Genomic DNA, 21,112 nt, shown 5'->3' with positions numbered 1-21,112 from the left:
ACTCATACTTGGCCGGTGCTCCATTCATTCTAACATCACTCCGGTGGGGGAAGTGACTTCGGCAGCAACAGGCAAAGGGAGACACAAGACCCCTGTTCTTGAAATCGGCAGGTTTCGATAGTAAGACTTCCAAAGATCAGCAAGTACTCTTGGCACAATTCCTTTAAGAGGAGCCAAGCTGTCACCATCACTTATTGTTAGAATCACTGTTAAAGAGAACCTGTCAATAATTTCATGCTGCCCCTACTAGAGGTAGGGCAGCATAAAGTCCAGACAGACGCCTGTATTACTGGGAGGTATGTTTTATTCTGAAACGCTCCAGTATTTCAGAAATAATATACTTCAAAGAGTAGCTGAGAACAGGCAGAAGAGTCATTGGGGTGGGTCATCCCCAACTTCTGCCTGTCCAGCTGGGCTACATTGACAACTTCTTTCCCATTTGTGTCTATGGACAGACACAATAACATAGAAAGTCGTAATAATTACCTTTAACTACAGTAATCTCACACTGATTAACAGAGCAGCAGAGGGAACTCATAGTAAATTTGGAGAGCTCATAGGTTCTGAAAATGAATCACTAAAAGTCAAAATTGTGACAAGGTAAGTGGTAAGAAACCCACATTACTGAGTTTACCACTGGTTTGTCTAGGTTGATTTTCAGGCGAAATACATTTGGACAATACTTTTAGTATTACTGAGATGCTACTATCAGGTAGACAAATGTAATTGTCTGTCTAAGGCTTCCTTTCCTACACAGATAACGCTGCAAATTAGACTTTACTTACCAGTAAATAGCAGATCAAATAGCCCATTGAGATTTTTTTTTATTCCATAATGGAGAAAGCGAACTTATCTGGGAACTAAATTGGATGCTTTTTGAAGTACAGAGCACTATCTATAAATGCCACCCAGAGAACATTCGGCTTTCTTCTTCTTCTCATCTTATACACAAACAATAACTTTAAGCGTAACATTTAAAAAAAAACTATAGGATCCAATTCCTAAAAATCAGCTTCTTAGAAGATAATCTACCTGCAGTTAAGATAAGTGAATATTTTAGAACGTAATGTTATTATGAATGTGAGTATATGTATTGCTGCTATGGAGAGAGCAAAAGCAATTTGGAGAATTGTAATTATGTGAGTCATACACTTTGGCGGTGGAGGTGCTCGCTAAAAGAGCATAAATATAGGTGGCATCTAATAAAAACTTGACTTTTCCTTTTCTAGGAATGCATATTTAAATATCATTTCCAGAAGACATTGTCTGGAAGTGACTCTATCCGTATAAAAGGTTCTTCTAACATTGGTGCATATGTTACATCACAATATTAAATGTAAATGAGCTTTATTTAGAGATCTGCATGGATTTGTCATTATGTTTAATAACATCCTATATGATTTTTAATGGAATAAAAGCAGCCAATAAGCTGGAGGAGATACTGGCCACAGAGCCAAGGCATGGGAGAGAGCTTATTTGTTAGTGATGGTGAGACCCCCTGCATGATCTCCCCCTCCAGAGGAGCTGCTGACCATGACCTGCGACTGCTGCAACCAATCACTGGCCACGGTAGTGACCTTATACATCCAGTGATTGGCTACAGCAGTCACATGTCCTGATGAGCAGCAAGCAGGAAGGGCACACTGGTTACGAAGCAATTTTAAGTAATGTGTCAACTACTTTAATATTTTTTTTCCCCTATTCCCAAAGTTGTCTCAAAAGGGAACTTGCACCATAGAGAGATTGCATTTACCTGTAATACATACTTTATTGCCCCCCAAAATTTAAAACATGTAGTTTTTTGCTTAGTTATTCAAGGTCAAAGTTATGTGACCTTCAAATGAAGAATGTAATAGATTATTAAACTATTTTTTATGAAAAGTGTGCTCCATCCTGCCCGCCGGCATTAACCCAGATGAAATCGTGGTGCATGTTCTGTTAGAGAGTCTAAATGGCATCTCCGATGTAGATGTGAACAGAGCCTAACATGTATTAGAAGTGCTGTTATGACTCGTCCTGGTGATGGGAATAACAAGTGTTAGTTATAGTCAAGGTAATACAGAAACAAAACATGCACCCCCTTCTGGTGGTAGCAGAGAATTTCCAAACGTATTTCTGGAGCATTAACCCCACACCCACCCACCCAAATACCTTAATGACCCTTTGGTTAAATTTCCACTAGGGCAGACCTAGGTTGGGCACCCTTGCTCCAGAGACCCATTAACAGGCATATAGACTTCCTCTATGGCACAACATTCCTTATACATGATGCAGCCAGACAGCTCTGGTGGCTGTTTATCTCCAGGAAGAACAGAAAGACCAGGCATTGAAATTTAACATCCCTGATCCTTCTTTTCCCTGACATTATTAGTTGGAGAAAACTCTGGAAAGCTCCATACATATTCAACAATCAGTGGGTTTGGATGGCTTTTGCCAAATCTGTATGCGACCTTTTAGGCTCTGTCCACATCTGCATCGAGGTTTCCATTTATAACCAAAGCCATCATACAGTCCCCGATCGATCATCTGACTGATAGTAGCAGGGCTCAACAAGCTCCACTGACTTCAGGGGTTCTGTTGAAGTCTATTGCTTTGACAAGAAAAATAATGCTGCTTAAACAGCTATGCTTCCAGTCAAATCTGATGAAACTTGTAAAAGGGGCTCAAAAAGGAGCCTCCAATGATGCAAATATAAACAGTATTAGTTGTCTTCTAACCTGTTAAGGGCCAAGCTCTGTAAATATATGGCGCTTGCCCTGGGCTTTAATCTTGTGCTATAGTAAAAATATGGCACTGGATTAAAGCTCCTGCAATCTAGCAAGAGCAGGAAAGGTTTTCAGCTGTCACCCACAGCCAAGGGGCTGAAGTAGAAGATTGACGCGTGTATGGGATCGGACGATCACATGATCACCAGCAAGCAAAAGGCATGTTAGAGCTGCAGGGTCTTAGCAGACCCCATCCCAGCTCTCTCAGTGACAAATGTCATTATAGGGGGGTGTTTTTCCCTGTAGTTGGGGCTTCTATAGGTGCCCCAGTTACCATGGAAAACTGTATAAAAAAAAACAAAAAAAACAAACAAAACATTGTGAATGTTCCCCAGAGGTATGACATTATGGGGGTCAAAGATGTTAAAAGGCAAAACTTACCAAAATAAGTTTTAAAAAATTACAGAATAAAAAAAAATATTTTTTTATATCTATCTATCTCCATTGCTAAACCCGCCCTTTAATTCAAGATTATACAAATTTATATCACAGAACGACCAAATCAAAATGGTGAACCGATTCCTGTATTTTTTTTTTAACATAAATATGATAATTTTAAAAAATAATTTTAGGGCCTCATGTGCCAAGACTGTTCTTCTAATCACACCACAACTCTAATCATTGCCATATCTGCCTGAGCTGTAACTGCATGCCGAGTTTTTCAGCCAAACGACAACTCCTTCTAAGTACTTCATTCTTTCTTTTCTTACAAAGAGCGTATCTGCCTTCCATACATCTTCATAAAATAAAACCAACATTCTCCATTGTTGATGTTTCAAAGTATGCCTATCACAGTAGAAATGATTTACTTGCGTCTAAAAGGCTTCCTTAATGTGCACTAAGTGACTACATTGCCTATTCATAGTCTGCGGTTGACATTGGAAAAAAAAAAAAAAAACAGTACATGATCCCCAAGTAATATGTGCTATATCCCGTGCTGCGAGAGCAGCCATCTTTGTCCTTTATGGCTCTTTTCGGCAGGTGAGAACTGACACCTCGGATGGTGTTCAAGCATCATCATCTGCCAATTGTTTTTCCTTTGTGCGTTTAGAATAGTAGGGAAGAGAGAGAGAGACCCGAGAGTGCAAGATCCTCATAATGAGCCTAATAATTTCTATCTGTGCAGAAATTTCATTGGCCTTTATTAACTCATAAATAGCAGACAGCTTTTTGCGGGATGAATGCTATGGCACCCTACTGTGATCAAACACAGGAAATAATCAAGCCATGCTTCTGCTGTGCACGTAAACTGAGCCACGTCTCGGTCCTAATATCTGACAGAGAACAAGCAGAGTACGCTCAAGGCTTTTCATCAAATTCCCAGAGACGCAGAACAAGTAATATAATCTGGCCTTAGTGACAGAGCTGATGTGCTGCTGACGGATTAGCTCCCAACTTATAAAGGAATCGTACAATACTTTCTCCGCACTAATCAATTCTGTCAGTTTCAGTATGCCTAGCACTATAAAAATAAAATAATGACTTCTCCCTCGTACAGCCTGCTACAGCTTTACGTCCTTTCACAATTCCCTCATCTGTTCAGCAAAGTGTATTGAAAATGCTCTATAATGTATGTTTAAGATGCTCAAAAATTTAAGGCCAGCGCAACCTTCCGAGAACTCTACATCTCCCGTATAGAGAAAAGGAAAATGGGGAATTTGTAAGTTTGTCTAGTCTCTTCTCGATGACTTGGTGGGATAACGATATCTTGATTTAGCGCTTTTTGACAACAGAACAGAAGAAGGGCACGATGTAGTTGACTGCAGTGGTGGCAAATCCATGTCGAAAAAAAGGAACCTGTTAACGGATTCCTTGTTCTGATGTCCAAGGGAAAAACACGTAATATCTATTCCTAACTTTTACAAGAGCGTCTAAAAGACAGTAAATGTTCCTAAACAGCAATAATATTACCGTAGATGTTGTGATATAAATTGTCAGGGAGTAAGGCACCTCGTTCAAATACCCAGACCTTAAGCAGACTGAAAATGTAACCGCTTGAATGGGTACATATGCGTGATTAACACCATGGCAACTATAACGTTATCCCTGGTGAGCAGGCTTGTACTACACATGCAATTAGTAGCATGGTACTTGAACCCAGTGCCAAATGCATGGTGTAATGTTGCCATGCGTAGCATCAGCAACAGGCTAATATTCAAGGCATTCATCTCTTCTGACAGATGTAATGTGTAACCGCTCCAGCAGACTGTCAAACAATAGTAGCGCTGTGTGCTGCCAGTGAACGGAGCTCTGGTACCAGGGATTGGAAGAAAAGCAGACACTGCTGAGACTATTGATAGATGGCCCTGCTATCACTACTAGGGGTAGTGGGTGCTTAAGGAAACCCTTCTGTGACCACTGGGGGGTAAAATGACAAGCACTATGTGTACTGGGGGAATAGGGAAGTACAAGCGGTGACTACTGGCAGACAAGGGAGAGACTCCGCAGTAAATGCTTGTTGGAAAGGGGGACTGGAGGGACTGATGTGACCGGGGGCGGACTGGGAAATTAAAATGGCCCTGGAAAAAAAAAATACTAAAAAGTGTCCTCATGTTGTAGGAGGGTCGAAATTAGTGGCAGAGTGCGCCAACACAAGTATTACCTGACGCTGGATCTTTGCTTTGAGAGGTCATCCATTCATTGCTTGTTTCTCTGGGCGTGAATGAGCTGAGCACAGTGCACAATTGAACAAAAAATTAGACAGGCGGATATTTAAATTAGAAAAGAAGCCATTACTGTCTGATGAGGACACAGGCACTAGCACCACCGCCATGATACACAGCCACGCTGCTTCTGTAATAAAAGGTCCTCCATGGCAGCTGTTCCCTGAGCCAGCGGGAGAGCAGGATCTGCGGCAAGTGCTCCATCCTCCATCTTGCATCAACCCTAATTCAGCTGAAGTGAGCCCGGGCATCAGCCCTGACTGACCAGATTAGCCAATGACATGAGTGCCATACCGGGAATTCTCCGTGTAGAGCCTATGGCCATTCTCTGGATGTGATGACTGCTGGGAAAGCAGGAGATGCACACAAATTCTGAAGTGATGTGTTACTCCGGGTCCACTTATCCCTGCTGCAGGTGGTTAAAGATGGTTCTTAGAGCTCTCTAACATTTCTCCAGGTCTGAATTACACCACTACAGCACCGACAAATGCTGGCTTCCAATCAGAATCCTATCAATATAATGGCACTATCTGTGCAGGCAACTGTGAAAGGTCCACGGCTCGAGAGAACTCCTGGAATCTGAGGATACGCCATCACTTTCTGATTGGTGGTGATGCAATCCATGGGATTCCCACCAATCACAAAGTGATGGTGTATCCTAGCGATCTGCCATCACTTTCTGTGGTAGAAAAAATCCCTTTAGGGTCCTTTTACACATAACGGAAAGTCTGTGGAATTTCTGCAACAAAAAATTCTGTGGCAAATTCTGCCGCATTTCCACATCCAAAACAGAGTCAAAATCTGCACTAGAAGTGTGCATTTTGACTCAAAAATCGGCTGCGTATCCATAGACGATTTCAGAAGATATAAAGCTCCGCTCACCTCCAAAGTCTTCGTGCTGTCAGTGTATGCCGGCACTCTGTAGTGAGCGCCGCTGCTCAGGTGATGCGGAAGTGCTATCACCTTTACCAGAGATGCACAATACAGGGCAGCGGGTGCCGAAAAGCACTGACAGCATGAAGACAAGGGGAGCGATAGATCTGCTGAAGTAAAGTCAAGATCCATACCGATGGTGCAGATTTTGACAGTCTTTTGGATGAGGAAATGCCGCAGAATTATCAGTGGAAATTCCACAACATTTCTGCTACATGTAACCTGGAATGTTAGACTGAATACTATATGTAATTGAAGCAAAACTGATGTAACATTTACTGCATCATAACTTTTCTGGCTCCATTGCCTCCTTGTATATGAGCCATTAGCGTATGTCTGTCCCCAAAGGGCATTCCACTGCAGCCATGGAAAGCCTGCACCTTTTGGTGAGGATTTTGAAGCAGGTTTTGTTACTAATTTCATTGAAAAGAGGGGAATTCCGCAGCGGAAACGGCGATAAAATCGACATTTTTCAGAATTGAATTCTGCACTGCATGTCAATTTCCGAAGGGCTTTTGGGAATGAAACTATTAAAATCATTGGTTTCATAATTTTGCATTTTCAGGGAATGACATCAAGAAGTAGGCAAACATCACTCAGGCGACCATTCTTCAGTTTATTGACTCTGTCCTTCCCCCAAAATTCTGGCTTTTGCATCTGGTCTCCTAGCGAATTGCAAGCAAATCCGCGCCCATATGCAATGTTAATTGCATATGCACTGTGGATCGCATGCATCTATAGAGATCAATGGGGCTCATACGTGCGGAATCCGTGATAAAATAGGGCATTCTGCGAGCTTTCTTCCGCTCTTAGAATCCACAATTCCTACTGACACTTCTGAGTGAACCAGCGACAGTCCATGCCTCTCAATGCCAGTGTATTGTCTGCGCGGATGGCGTTTGCAGAATCCGCAATTCAAATCCAGTTGTTTGAGAACGGCCTTAGGTCTTTATTAATATTTGTCATTTACGCATCGCCGCTTAGCGATGATGCAGGTACCTGTGGCCTATATGCAATGTTAATTGTATATGGGCTGCGGGACGGATGGCCTCCATTGACTTCAATGGAAGCCGTCCTCTCAGAATCTGCGACACAATAGAGCATGCTGTGATTTTCCCTCTGCTCGCGAAATACGCAATTTGTATCCACGAGTGTGAGCGAAAAAGCAATTTTACATACTTTTCAATGCTCGCTTTTGCCGCGGATCCCACAATTGGAATCCGCCCGGGGTTAGCCCGTATTACAGCTTTTGTAGGGAGTTTCAATGCAGTCATGTCTATGAGCCCAAAACCGATACAGGCAGATTACTAGCAGAAGTAAAATATACAGATAAAATGAAAGGACACTTTACTCTGTGATCATACAAAGAGGTACAACTTACTTCCATTAGGCTCGAGTGTATTCCTATGAGGTAGGGCATTGGAGCACTGGAAGAGATAGAGAAACAAGGAATCAATTAGTATCTGTATACCGTATGTAATATAAATCTGCGTCTTCCTCCTCCTATCTAATGAAGTTCAATTCAGTAATGAGAAGGTAATCTTGGGCAGTTGGCTGCCATTAAATACTACAAAATACTACATATGCAAAATTTGGGGGAAAAAACAAACAAACACGTATTAAGCATTTTTTTGTGTCTGGCAAAGACCAAGTTAATTTTTTATGGAGTTGTACAGCTTTCCGAAGATTCTGCCTGGCAATTCTAGTTAAGAAGGCAGAGTAGCGAGATTATGTGACTGTGTATCTGGGAAGGTGTGCCTTTGAACAATAGGTGTTAACCCAATGGAACCGTTGTGTAATGGCAGCCATATTTGTTATCAGCTTTATTGCCTCAGCCAAACGCAACCGATGACAAGATTGTGCAGTTTAAACCTCAGTTGAATCAGGACTGTGGCTAGACATACATTATGTGAAGAGGACAGGAGCCACTGACAGCTCAGCTTATTAAAGGGGTTGTCTGCCCTTTTTGCCCACTTATCACATATTCTCTGGATAGGCCATCAGTAGTTGATGGATGGGGGTCTGCCATTGGGACCCCCATCCATCAGCTGATTGTCCAGCCCACTAACAGTGCAGTGGGCCAGATATTGTCATCAGTGGTCAGCACAGGACGTGTGTGTGTGAGCTTCACTCCCACTGCTATGGCACTTCCTGTTTCTCTGATGGTCAGGATGTAACATTCCGTCCCGACCAGGAGAGGAACAGGAAGTGTCATAGCTCCACGACTCTTTCATTGATTTCAATGGGAGTGAAGCTGGAGCATGTACTTCCTCCCCTATCCGCTTTATAAACTATCAGGCCCACTGCACTGGCCATAGCTTCAGGTTATTTAAAATGGCCAATGGGGAGTACAAACCTACATCTCCCACAATGCCACACTGCTAGTTACTTAATGATTGCACATCCACAACTGTACATAGTGTGTCATCATTACAGAAATTGATGGCACTGAGCATGCCTGACCACTAAAACAGCGGAGCCTACAGGTCGTAACCACGGGAGCCCAATGGAGAACTAAGCGGAATGGCGAGACCACAGGTAAAATAAATCTCTGAAGCTTTGTAAAACAAGTTATAACATTATACGTATTGCAAAATGACAGGTTCAGGTTCAGCATCTTTCTTTTTGTCTTTTGATGTCATATAGGGGAGCAGAGCAGATCTAAGAGATTCCCTTTGACAAGCCAGTCATTTGGACAAGATGAAGACGGGCTTTGGATGCAAGCTAAAATGGCAAATAACCGAAATAGATAGTCCCTGATTGATCAAGAAGGTTTCCTAAGACTGTCTTAAAGGGGTGTTCTGGTTACGCAAAGTTGTTGTCAAATGAATGCTAATCAAAAGTTATTAAAGTTTGCAATGTGGTTCTGCTTTGGACTTTGTGTTTGTAGCTCTAACAACCATGACCGTCTCCTGGCACTTCAGAAGGGTTTATTCCCAGGTTGCTCTGTATACGACCTGTAGGTATTCCAGCGCTACAAGTTGGGCTTTCTCAGTAGGAACGACCAAGAATGGCTTTTTTTTCTATTGTGCTCTTGGGGCCGGATTGCTGACCAATAGCAGGGCAGCACTTATTGGGGACAAGCACAGGAAGGAAGTATAGAGCAGGGAATTATGGTAAATGTAGTTTCAAGTTGCATATCAGCAGGGATGCAGTGGCCATCTTAGAAAATAGCAGTGTATGGAGACAACGGACATGGAGGACTGGATAAGAAGGTAATGGCTGTGCAATTTGGAACTAAACAGCTGTTATCAGACAAGCCAAATTTATTAAGAGGCACATAGCTCTTAATAAATTTGGTGCTACTTCTGGCAGTCCCTGCGCCAGAAAATCAAATCTACACGTTATGAGCTGGCGCAGATTTGCACCAGTTTCTGGCATAAATTAGTTGAAATTCTGGGCCGTGAGAGGCCATGCCCCACCTCTAAGCCCTACCCAGTTTAAAGTGGTAAGTGCAGCATAAAATTTTAAAAAATTGTAAATATAAGTGTGCCCCAAAATCTGTGCAACACAAGTGACCTGGTAAATTCCCCTGGCAAATTCTCTCTTCAGTATATTAAAAATAGCAATACTCTTTCTTATCAATCAGACATTTAGGGTTTGGCCACATGTAGCGGTAAACATCCATTTTGGATTTCACCTCAGCTTATATAGTGATTCCATTGCAGAATACGCTTGACTTAGATGCCGATTTTGCCATGCATTTGCTGTGTATGTTATCCTATGCATTGCAAAGAATTGACATGCTGTGGTTTCAAAATTGGCATTGCCTATCAATTTCCACTCAGGTCTTTCTCCGCAGTGTGTGGAAGAGATGTGGTAGGAGCTCATCCACCTTGCTGCTACTGTAATATGCTGCAGGTTTTCCGTCCGCAAATCCAGATGGAAAATCCGTAGCACATCCACTACGAGTGAACATACTCTAACCATCCAGAAAACCCATTTAATCCACCTGGGGCTGAAATAAAATGATGTAAGGTTTTTAGGTGTCGCCAAGGCACCACCAGTGCTCTAAAACAAGGCACATAACACAAGCAGCGTGTAGCATGGATTCGGTAGTTCACATCACATTCTATTATACATATTTTACCCTGATTTAAAAGGAAACTTATCATCTTTGAGCCCCATAAACTACATAATGTGATTCAAAGGTGTATACACCGACTTCCCAGGCACATCGCACAAGAATGGGGCGCCCGGTGAGTGTGAAATACAACTCCCTGGGACTTCCTGTTCCTCACATTTGAGCCCCATAATGTAGTTTATAATCAAAAGAAAAAGAAGTGCTCTGAAGGACAGGATCAACGAGTCACCGGTAAGAAATAGATGTATGGCATTCACCTGTATGGGTTGTGCTGATGGCGCAACAGGTGTGAAAACCATAATGCAGCTGCAGCCCCTCCAGGGACCATGGACAATCCGACCCCAGGTCCAACCAGAGAAGGAGGAAAAGAGGAGACCAACGGTGCAACTGCACATGATAGCCACGCGGAATGCAGAAGATTTCTTTATTAGGAAGACTTATTTCGGCGCTGAAACACATCATCCTAATAAAGAAACCTTGTGTGGCTATCCCGTGCAGCAGCGCTGTTGTTCTCCTTTCCCCCATCTTCATAATGTACTTATGGGGCTCAGAGGCGACAACAGGTTCCCTTTAAAGGAAATTCTCGGGATGTTTGTGTCTATTTGAAGCAAAATAAAAATCAGTTGAAGCCCAATTTTACACTGCGGATTTAGTACGGAATTTTCGCCTTCATTAGTTTGCAGTTGACTACGCTATTCCCTTGGGCACAAATGTGAAAAACTAGCAACTCTGTTCAATGTTCTAACAGTTGGAGTAATGGAAACCTATGAGTCCATCTAGATTCCCACCTAATGCATGATCCAGATGGAAAACTATGATACAATCCAGGAACAGAGGAAGCTACGAGGTGTGAACAGGAACTAAAAGGAAGACACTTTCTGTTAGGCTGGGTTCTCACGAGACGGAAATCCTGCGGAAATCTTGTGGCTTGGCCGCACCGAAAAACTGCGAGATTTCTGCGGGATAAGCGCGGGTTTTGAAGCGGCTTTGCCGCCTGCATCTCTGCTGCGGCCATCTCTCCCAATAGAGAAGAGACAGGCCACTGCAAAAATGAAAAAAGAATTGACATGCCACGTCTTTGTTTTCAGCGCGACATGTCAGTTTCAGTGCAGATTGCCTGCAGCATATGGACAAGATTTTTGCAAAACCTTGTCCACTTTGCTGACTAATCCCGGAATTAGGAGCCACGGGCGGAATTGCCGTGCGGACATTCCGCGCAGCAATTCCGTCCCGTGTGAACCCAGCCTTACAGTCAACGTTGTAAGGAAAGGTTCCAAATGCCCAGTTATGTTAAATAGATGTCATAACACTGGTGGTTCTTCTACTCGGGACGCCTTCTATAGGCCACAGCAGAAAGCCACTATAGTGTAAGTCTCCTGCTCTCAAGGATCAACACTGTTGCCCAGGCGTGTAGCTAAAGGCTCATGGGCCTGCGTGCAAAAGTTTATCTTGGGGCCCATACTTCTCTTAACCCCTTAATGCAGAGGAATAACTTGAAGCTCCTGGGCCCCAATGCAAAACATGTAACAGGGCGCCAGCTATAATATTTTATTCATAGTACTGGGCTCCCTTTATGGAGAACAGAGTCCTTATGGGCCCCATAAGGCTCTTGGGCCCGGGTACAACCGCATCTCCTGCATCCCCTTATAGTAACGCCAGTGCTGCTACCTACCATACTTGACTTTTTTTTTTTGTGCAATGAGCCAGGTTTGTCTCAGTGGCAGAAGTTGTAATATGACAATTTTTTCTCCATGGCTGGGTCTCCAGCTTAGAAGATGATGGTCATCATGGCTGTGGTCATCTGAATTAGTAGAAATATTTGCACTGCATAAGCTTAGAAGATTCTGGCAATGCCTGTTTTTCCATTGTGTGATGATGATGATGGCGATTCTGACTAAATCAAAAGGCAGCTACATTTTTCCTTGGGCACAAAGCTAAAGTTTCTGCTCCATCATTCATTTTCCTTTACGTTTGCAGAAACTGTCAGTGCAATGTGTTGGAGATCCCTATGGAACAGAAAATATTTCCAAACAGTGGCAAAAAGGCAAGCCGGGGCAAACAATTCAGATGATGGGGTGGCTTTCATTAGCTGCTTCTTTGTCAGTGGTCACAGTGATTTCACCGGAAAGCAAATATGTCCCACAAGTCCAAAAGGTTATCTTGTAGAACGATCTGCACGGAAAATCTTCAAAAGAACATCATGTAGCCACATCGGGTAACAATAAGGAAACAATTCAAGATCTAATGCAGCATGCTTCTCATACAATGTATAGCGACTACAGGGTCAGATAAACTTAACACCTTCCACACATGTGAAGGATTGTTCAGCACATTATACAGCAGAAGGGTTTACATTGTATGAGATTAGTCACCATCCATTACTGTCAAAAGTTAGACTGCTCTGTATTATTTATACTGTAACATACAGGGCATATAGTATGTATCTTACAGGGATTATCAGGGTTAGACAACAGCTCAAATATTATCCAGTGCAAGCAAACATAGAAAGGGCACGTAATCCGTAGTCCTGAGAGCAAACTTTCTTTAAAGGGGTTATGCTAAGTTTACAATGTATGCCCTATTCTCAGGATAGGTGATAAGTGCCTGATGGTCCAACCACTGCTCCTACCACATATCACGTGAACAGGGGTTCTATGCCTCCCTTTATCAATGCAGTGTTGGTCATGTATGCCCAGTGATGCTCTATTCAGCTCTATGGGACTGACAGAAATTGTTGAGTACTGTACTCTGTAATCTCCTGCAGTAATAGGGCTCAGTCACACGGGCGATGATCCGCCCGCGTTTCTGCCCAATACAACAGCTGCACTGCCGGTGCGGACGTCTCTCTGCATGACCGGCTCCATTGCCGGCCATGTGTTCTATCTGCCGGCCGGTGTCGAGAGCCATCCGCACCGGAAGTGCGGCTGCTGTTGTATTGGGCAGAAACACAGGCGGATCAGCGCCCATGTGACTGAGCCCATAGAGTGACACACACAAACATGTCATTACAGCTTATAGTCAAGTACTTTATGGTCTTTCAGCTACTGAAATCACATCTACACTGGTCAGTACTTTTCTATGATGTCCTTTATGCTGCTGCTTGTCTCTTTATGAGAGATAAAGAAGAGGAGATCCTTCACTCGCATGTGTGCAATGTATGGGAGATAACATATCAGCTAGTCTCCACCAATCCACCAGCTCAGGAAAAACTGATAATCAGAAAGGAAGCCTGCAAAGAAGAAAACTGGTTAAAGGGGTTGTCCCGCGAAAGCAAGTGGGGTTATACACTTCTGTATGGCCATATTAATGCACTTTGTAATATACATAGTGCATTAATTATGAGCCATACAGAAGTTATTCACTTACCTGCTCCGTTGCTAGCGTCCCCGTCGCCATGGTGCTGTCTAATTTCAGCGTCTAATCTCCCGATTAGACGCGCTTGCGCAGTCCGGTCTTCTGGCTGGTGAATGGGGCCGCTCGTGCCGGAGAGCTGGTCACCGCGTCGTCATCGTAGCTCCGCCCCGTCACGTGTGCCGATTCCAGCCAATCAGGAGGCTGGAATCGGCAATGGAACGCAAGGAAGGAGAAGAAAATCCATGGTGCACCATGGGAGAAGACCTGCGTTCCACCGTGGGAGAAGACCAGCGGCGCCATCTTCACAAGAAGAAAAGAAGAAGCTGCAGAACGCTGATGCAGGTAAGCGGAATGTGCTTTTTAAAAACTAACCCATGCTTTCTTTTTAACAGGGCAGAATGCGGGGGTAAGTGAAAAAAAAAATTTTTCACTTTCGCCGCGGGACAACCCCTTTAAGAGTACAGTCACACATAGCAGAAACTCTGCCCCGTAATTGTATCAAAAACGCAAGAGAAAAAACATCAAAATCCAAGCCATTGGGGTGGATTTTGATGAGGTTGTTCATGCAAATTTTACCACTTCAATTGAAAACTGAAATATGCCGGGGGTCCACATCAAAAACCGCCTCAAAATCTGCAGCAATAGCCCAGTTTTTGACGTACTTTAATGTGGATTTCCGCTGCTGAAAAGCCACCAAATTCTCTCCTGTGTGTAAAAGCACCCTAAAAATGAAGGATACAAAGTCATATATGGTCAGAAATAGTGTTATTCCTCATGAAAACACAGCAGCTTGTTCTACAAAGTCATCTGAAAGTGTAGGTACTAGAGTTGAGCAAACGTACTCTGCCAAGCTTGATACTCGTTCGAGTATTAGCATACTCAATGGTGCTCGCTACTCGAGCGAGCATCACGTCACGTTCGACCCTGCCCCAGCTTTGCCCCCCCCCCCCCCCCCCGCTGCGCACGTCAATGGTAGTTTGTGGCTGGCTTGGGGGGGGGGGGGGGGGTGGAATAATGAGAACCCAAGAATTTGGGTACTCGCTCATCTCTAGTAGGTACGCTTTAAACAGCAATGTATGGGAACACTGGAATACAACTTAACACAGTTAAGTTTAAAAAGGGGTATTTCCAACTTGTAATGTTATGCCATATCACTAGAATATGCCAAAACATTTTAAACAGAGTCTGATTTCTGTGACCCCATCGATCCAGAGAATGAGGACCCTTCAGCCTCTTTCCTGCGTAATAGCATTCTCATTCACTTGTTGTGTAGGAAACTGTAGTAAAGCTCTGGTCAAGTCAATGAGGCGGTGGGGCAGTTTTCTGTACAACAAAGTGACTGAAAGGAGCCATATATCTTAACTTAAGCTGTTGTCCACTTCATTCCAAGAACTATAGGGGTCCTGGCACTTGAACCCACACCATGAAGACTGTTAGTTTAACCCTTTCACAAGTGTACACTGCAAAATTGAACACTTTCTACGTTGATTTCAGCTTTTTTGCAACAACAAATTAATATTTAGCGACAATACAAGACAGACAGTTTTAAATGTTGTGTCAGTGCATCACTGACACATGGCCACCTTATGGGCTTCCCTCTGCCAGTCTTCGACTTTACTGTGTCTTGTTTTGCCCATCTCAGCGCACACTGTTTTGATAGTGTGGCTTCCCTATTGAGCAGCATTCATGGTACCTTACCTTTACTGCCTTGGGTTACAAAGTCACTATTAGCGCTCCGTGTCTACTGCTACTGGCTCAGCACGCTCTGCATAAGCCAGTCTTTCAGTCTCTGTATTTGCGTCACTACTTGACCCGTTTCAACGGCAATGGTTTCTTTCTCATTCACAATTACCACCAAATAATGACTTTGGCACCAAACCCAAGTTCTTATACTCTCCTGATCAGGGCGTAGGTAAAGGCTCATGGGCCCGGGTGCAAATGTTTATCTTCGGGCCCCCCAACTTCTCTTGACCCTGTAACAGAGAGGTGTAATTTGGGCCCCAATGCAAAACCTGTAACAGGGCCCCCAACTGTAATGCTTTATTCATAGTACTGGGCTCCCTATATGGAGAAGAGAGGCCTTATGGGCCCCCTAAGGCTCTTGGGCCCGGGTGCAACCACATCCCCTGTACCCCCTACAGTTACACCAGTGCTCCTGATATTAACCACAGGACTGCAAGGACATGGTTTACGCATGCCGCTGCCTTCTCTTACATCCTTCCAAAGCCCACCATGAGGAGGATCCCACAAGCACCCTGTCTCTAGCAACATGGCACACTAGACCAAGCTTTCTCACCACCATGTTGTCACAACTTAAATTTCGAAGCTGTAACATACAAACACACATTGAAGAAAAGCCACCACATGTTGTCCATTAAAACATGGTTTTCAAACACCAGATAGGTTTGTCAAGAGAAATGAACAGCATGTACAAATAAGTATGTACAAAGACACAGTTAGATTCCCTAACAAAGTCATGTGTTGAGGAGAAGTATGCAAATAAAAAAGATGGAACAATACCCATTGGATGGCAGCATTCCTGCAAATCAAAGTCCAACCCTTTATACAGGTCTATGCAACAATGATTGGGAATTGAAAACCAAGCCAGAATCCATACACAGACAGCTGTCTCAGGGTTTTTGCCCCTCCTCCGTGTGCAGTAGGATTTTGGCTTGCTAGTAAGAGGTCAATGACGCAAGTCGAAAAGGCCATTATCACTCCTTAAGCAGAGCACCTAGAAGGTGATTGAGGAGGCTTATAAGGTCATCCATGCTCCTCTGGGAAATATATGCAAATAAGGAAGATGGAACAATACCTCTGCAGCGCCACCTATTGGATGGCAGCATTCATGCAAATCAATGTCCAACCTTTATGCTGGTCTTGGTTTTCAAATTTCCAAAACCTGCATGGAGTTTGTATGTTCCCCAAGTGTTTGCATGGGTTTCCTCTGGTTACTCATGTTTCCTCCCACACTCCAAAACATACTAACAGGTGATTTCAGGTTGTTTTATCATGAGTTCAGGGGCCAATATGAGTGATGACAATCTGCATACAGTGCTGCAGAATATGTATGTGTTATATAAAAGAGTAAAAACGTGAAAAATTATATGAGCTGAAATTCAAAACACACTGTCAAAAACAGATGTAGGTCATCCAATCACTTACTTGCTGTGAAAACTTGTTCAAGGAAGCTCCTCTAGAAATTCTAAGTTTATGATGAACATCACTTAAAGAGCAGCTTACAATGATGGTAGCCATACTCAGCTGCGTGAGAAGCAGAGGTCTTGAATAAAATGTAAAAGGATGGAACTTGGAAAGTAATAAAGAGCAATCAAAAGAGAGAGGTAAAACCTAACCCTTAATAATATGTCCGAAGCATAAGGTGACACAATATAGACATGTAAATTCAGATCTGAGAAAGTTAATTAACAGCACCACGTCCATCCTTACATGATCTACAGCTAATCAGGAGATGGACTAGAAAGTATAATGTGTTTAATTAGAATGTCACTAGAGTTGAAATCTGCTGTCGACAGATGAGATTTTATGTTCGGCGCTCAACATTAAGGTATTCCACTGAGAGACATATTTAGATTAAGCACTATATATATTCATATTTAGAGTAACACTTTCATTTAGCTGATGGATGGAGGGCTGGATACAAAGTTGTACAGATGATGTTCATTCTTAAGATTCTCATTTTATTGCTGATGGTACTTCAGGGCCTGCAAGACAGCATGAATTCTTGAAAACTGAATGCGGAATTACCTAATGTTTCATACACTTCTTGCTTGTCGTCTTGTTTAATTGTTTCATGGATTGTGTTCAGGACAGATCATTTAAATAAAAATGTGCCCAAAACAGAAAGCAAGTTGTGCTCCCACATGTAAAATCTTCAAAATTCTAGCATTTCCAATTGTAATTAAAATGGTTTTTAAGTTCTTTATAATGAAAAAAAAATATTGACCAATATCCTACAAAATTCTCTCTTCTCCTGCAGAACCAACAAATCGCACTGTTTAATAACCCCTTAAGGACCAGACACTTTTAGCGATTTTACCCATGTGGTGGTTTCTTCATCTACCAAAATTATTTTTGCTGTGTTTAAGGGCTATTTTTAATATCTTTTTTCACTGACTTTTTTTTCTTCCATTTTAGTTTCATTGGGAAAATTTTTTTTTTAAAAAGGACTTCTTTAAATTTATAGTTTATTTTTAAAATTAGTATATTATGTTAAAATAAAGCACATGAATAGGTTCCTCATTTTGTTTTGGACATTTTATTATATATTCTGTATAGCCTTGGATTACAGGGTGCATATGGCAATGGTTTTCGTTGGAGTTTGGTCATTTTCTTATATAATATACATATATTGTATTACTCATTTTTGTATTACTCATTTTGTCATATAATGCAGTCTGCAGAAACTGTAGGGAAAGAACAAAAACAATGTAGAGAAGGTCGAACTTTTAAATTCCTATTTTGTATCTGTTTTCTCTCAGAAAGTAGATGTAACAGCAACAGATCTTCCCTGTGCTATTGGGGAAATAAAAAAAATACGTCTATATATAAACAGAGAGATGGCGAGGGAACATGTAGCTAACTTAAATGAATTCAAGTCTCCAGGTCGAGATAAATTACATCCTAGGATACTGAAGGAAGCAGCAGAGGTAATTGCTCAGCGACTTGCTGTAATCTTTGAAAATCCATGGAGAACAGGAGAAGTCCCAGAAGATTGGAAAAAGGTAAATGCTGTCCCTAACTACAAAAAAGGGAAGAAAATGGACCCAGGAAACTACAGGCCTATGCCTGACTTCTATACTGGAAAGATCTTTGAACAAATTATTAAAGAGCATGTATTCTGACTTGGCGGAGACTTGGAGGAGAATGGAGTAATTAACAAGAACCAGCATGGGTTTGTAACAAGCAGGTCATGAAAAACTAATCTAATTTCCTTCAATGACAGAATTACCGACTTGGTTGACCAGGAAAATGCAATATAGTTGATCTTTACTTTGGTAAAGCATTTGACAAAGAATCTCATACCAACATTATTGAAAAAATGACCCAATATGGGATTGACAAGACAATTGTTAGGTGGATTCAAATCTGGCTAAGTGATCGCACTCAAAGAGTGGTCATAAACGGCTGCACATCTAACTGGAAAAATGTGTCAAGTGGGGTAGCACAAGGCTCTGTGCTGGGCCCAGAACTGTGGTGAAAATGATCAAATTTGCAGATGAGATAGCCAACACTAGACAAAGGAGAACGGATTCAAAAAGATCTAGAAAAGCTTGAACAGTGGGCGTCGACTGACAGAATGGTATTTAACAAGGAGAAATGCAAAGTCCTACATCCGGCAAGAAAATGAAAAAAGCACATACTGAATGGGAGGAATTGAGCTAAGCAGCAACACGTGAAAAAGACTTGGGTATACTAATAGATCACAGATTGAACATTAGTCAACAGTGTGACGCAGCAGCAAAAAAGGCAAACAAATTTGGTATGTATTAAGAGTAGCATAGAGTCTAGATCACTCTACTCTTCCTTGGTCAGACTTCATCTGGAATATTGTGTCCAGTTCTGGGCACACCAATTAAAAAAAAAAAAAAGACAGACAAACTGGAGCAATTTCAGAGAAGAGCTACCAGGATGGTAATCAGTCTAGAAATCATGTCCTATGAGGAACGGTTAAAGAGTCTGAGAATGTTTAGCTTCAAAAAAGAAGGTTGAGAGGAGAGTTAGTAGCTGTCTACAAATATTTGAAGAGCTGTCACAGTGCAGAGGGATCAGCCCTATTCTCATTTGTGCAAGGAAAGACTTGAAGCAAAGGGGGGAGACACAGATTAGATATTAGAAAAAACTTTCTGACAGTGAGGGTGATCAATGAGTGGAACAGGTTACCACGGGAGGTGGTGAGTTTTCCTTCAATGGAAGTCTTCAAACAAAGGCTGTAAAGACATTTGTAAGGGATTATTATAATTCAGTGACCCTGGAGATCCCTGTGGTCCAACTCTACCATTCTATAATATTTTTTTGATTTCACACTTTTCCACTGTAGCTGCAGCATCCATAGGAGCCCTAGTTACAGTGGAAAATATCCTCCTATCATAACAGTAGTCACTAAGGCCTCTTGTCCACGGCCGAGGCGGAATATCGGAGGAGGGGGGGAGCACTGATAGGCTCACTGTGGAGAATTCCAGCAATCGCAGCAGGACCTGATTCAAATCCCATGAGTGGAGAATTACTATGATTCTCCGCTCATAGATGCCGGTGCTGCGCTTTCCATAGCAACCCCATGGAAAGTTTTACAGAGCATGATCCGCGGGCGATTTATCGCCAGCGTATCATCGCCAGTGGACAGGCAGCCTTACATAGCTGATCTGGGTCTGTTAAGACCCTGCAGCTCTGCTGTGGCAGGGGCACACAGTGGTCACGTCATCACTGGGTAGAATAGCAGAAGCAACACTTCTGCTTTCTCCCTTCACTACATAGTGCCTATTGAGCGCTATGTAGCATGCAAAGAGAGAACGCACAAGCAGTTAAAAAACATTTATGTCTTCTCCTCAGAGTCCTCTGCTGTGACTAACAGCCGAGGACCTTACCTGCTCCTGCTATATTGCAGGAGCTTTAATCTCGCACCATATTTTTGTCCAATCTGCAGGGATTAAAGCCCAGGACCAAGCGCCATAAATTTACAGTCCTTAAGTAATTACTTTTAAAAAATTGTATCCGCGAATGGCAGAACACAGGCGTTCCACCAAACAGCATCGGTTGAAACACACTGATGAGCTATAACACTGAAACTTCTGCAGGGTGAAGTAAATAACATTATCTTGTGACAAAGGCACCTGTCAAGGGATGGAATATATGAGGCAGTAAGTAAACAGTCAGTTGCTTGTAGGCAAGAAAAATGGGCAAACGTAAATATCTGAGCAACATTGACAAGGGCCAAATTGTGATGGCGAGGAGCCGGGATCAGAGAATCTCTAAAATAGCTTAACTTTTGGGGTATTCCCTATATGCACTGGTTAGTACCTATTAAAAGTCATCCAAGGACAACCGGTGACAGGGTAATGGGAGTTCAAGGCTTAGTGTTGCATCTGTAGAGCAAGGGCTAGCCTGTCTGCTCTGATCCTACAAAGAGCTACTATAGCAGGGTTCCCGAACTTTGCAGCCTTGGAGCACCCCAGGAAACTTTTTTTTACTGCAGGACACCCCTACCAAAAAGAGGGTGTGAGCAGGGGCATGACTAGGGATGTGGCTTATCATGATATATGATTTTACCTTCGATATTCCAGGCATCCAATGGC

At 42.6% G+C, this 21,112-nt stretch overlaps 1 protein-coding gene across 4 annotated transcripts in view; it reads right to left on the bottom strand.

The window, feature by feature from the left end:
- DENND1A (DENN domain containing 1A) overlaps window positions 1-21,112 on the bottom strand; it is a 674,161-nt gene that overhangs the window by 308,599 nt on the left and 344,450 nt on the right. For all 4 annotated transcript variants that reach the window (XM_066580802.1, XM_066580803.1, XM_066580804.1 and 1 more), the window contains exon 11: window positions 7,743-7,788. In XM_066580802.1, the coding sequence (XP_066436899.1) occupies window positions 7,743-7,788 (46 nt within the window). The remainder of the gene's footprint in view (window positions 1-7,742; window positions 7,789-21,112) is intronic.

The sequence above is a fragment of the Eleutherodactylus coqui genome, chromosome 10 (genome assembly GCF_035609145.1).
Source record: "Eleutherodactylus coqui strain aEleCoq1 chromosome 10, aEleCoq1.hap1, whole genome shotgun sequence".
NCBI lineage: Eukaryota > Metazoa > Chordata > Amphibia > Anura > Eleutherodactylidae > Eleutherodactylus > Eleutherodactylus coqui.
The sequence above is the reverse complement of the archived record's forward strand: the minus strand, read 5'-3'. Positions and strand labels throughout refer to the sequence as shown.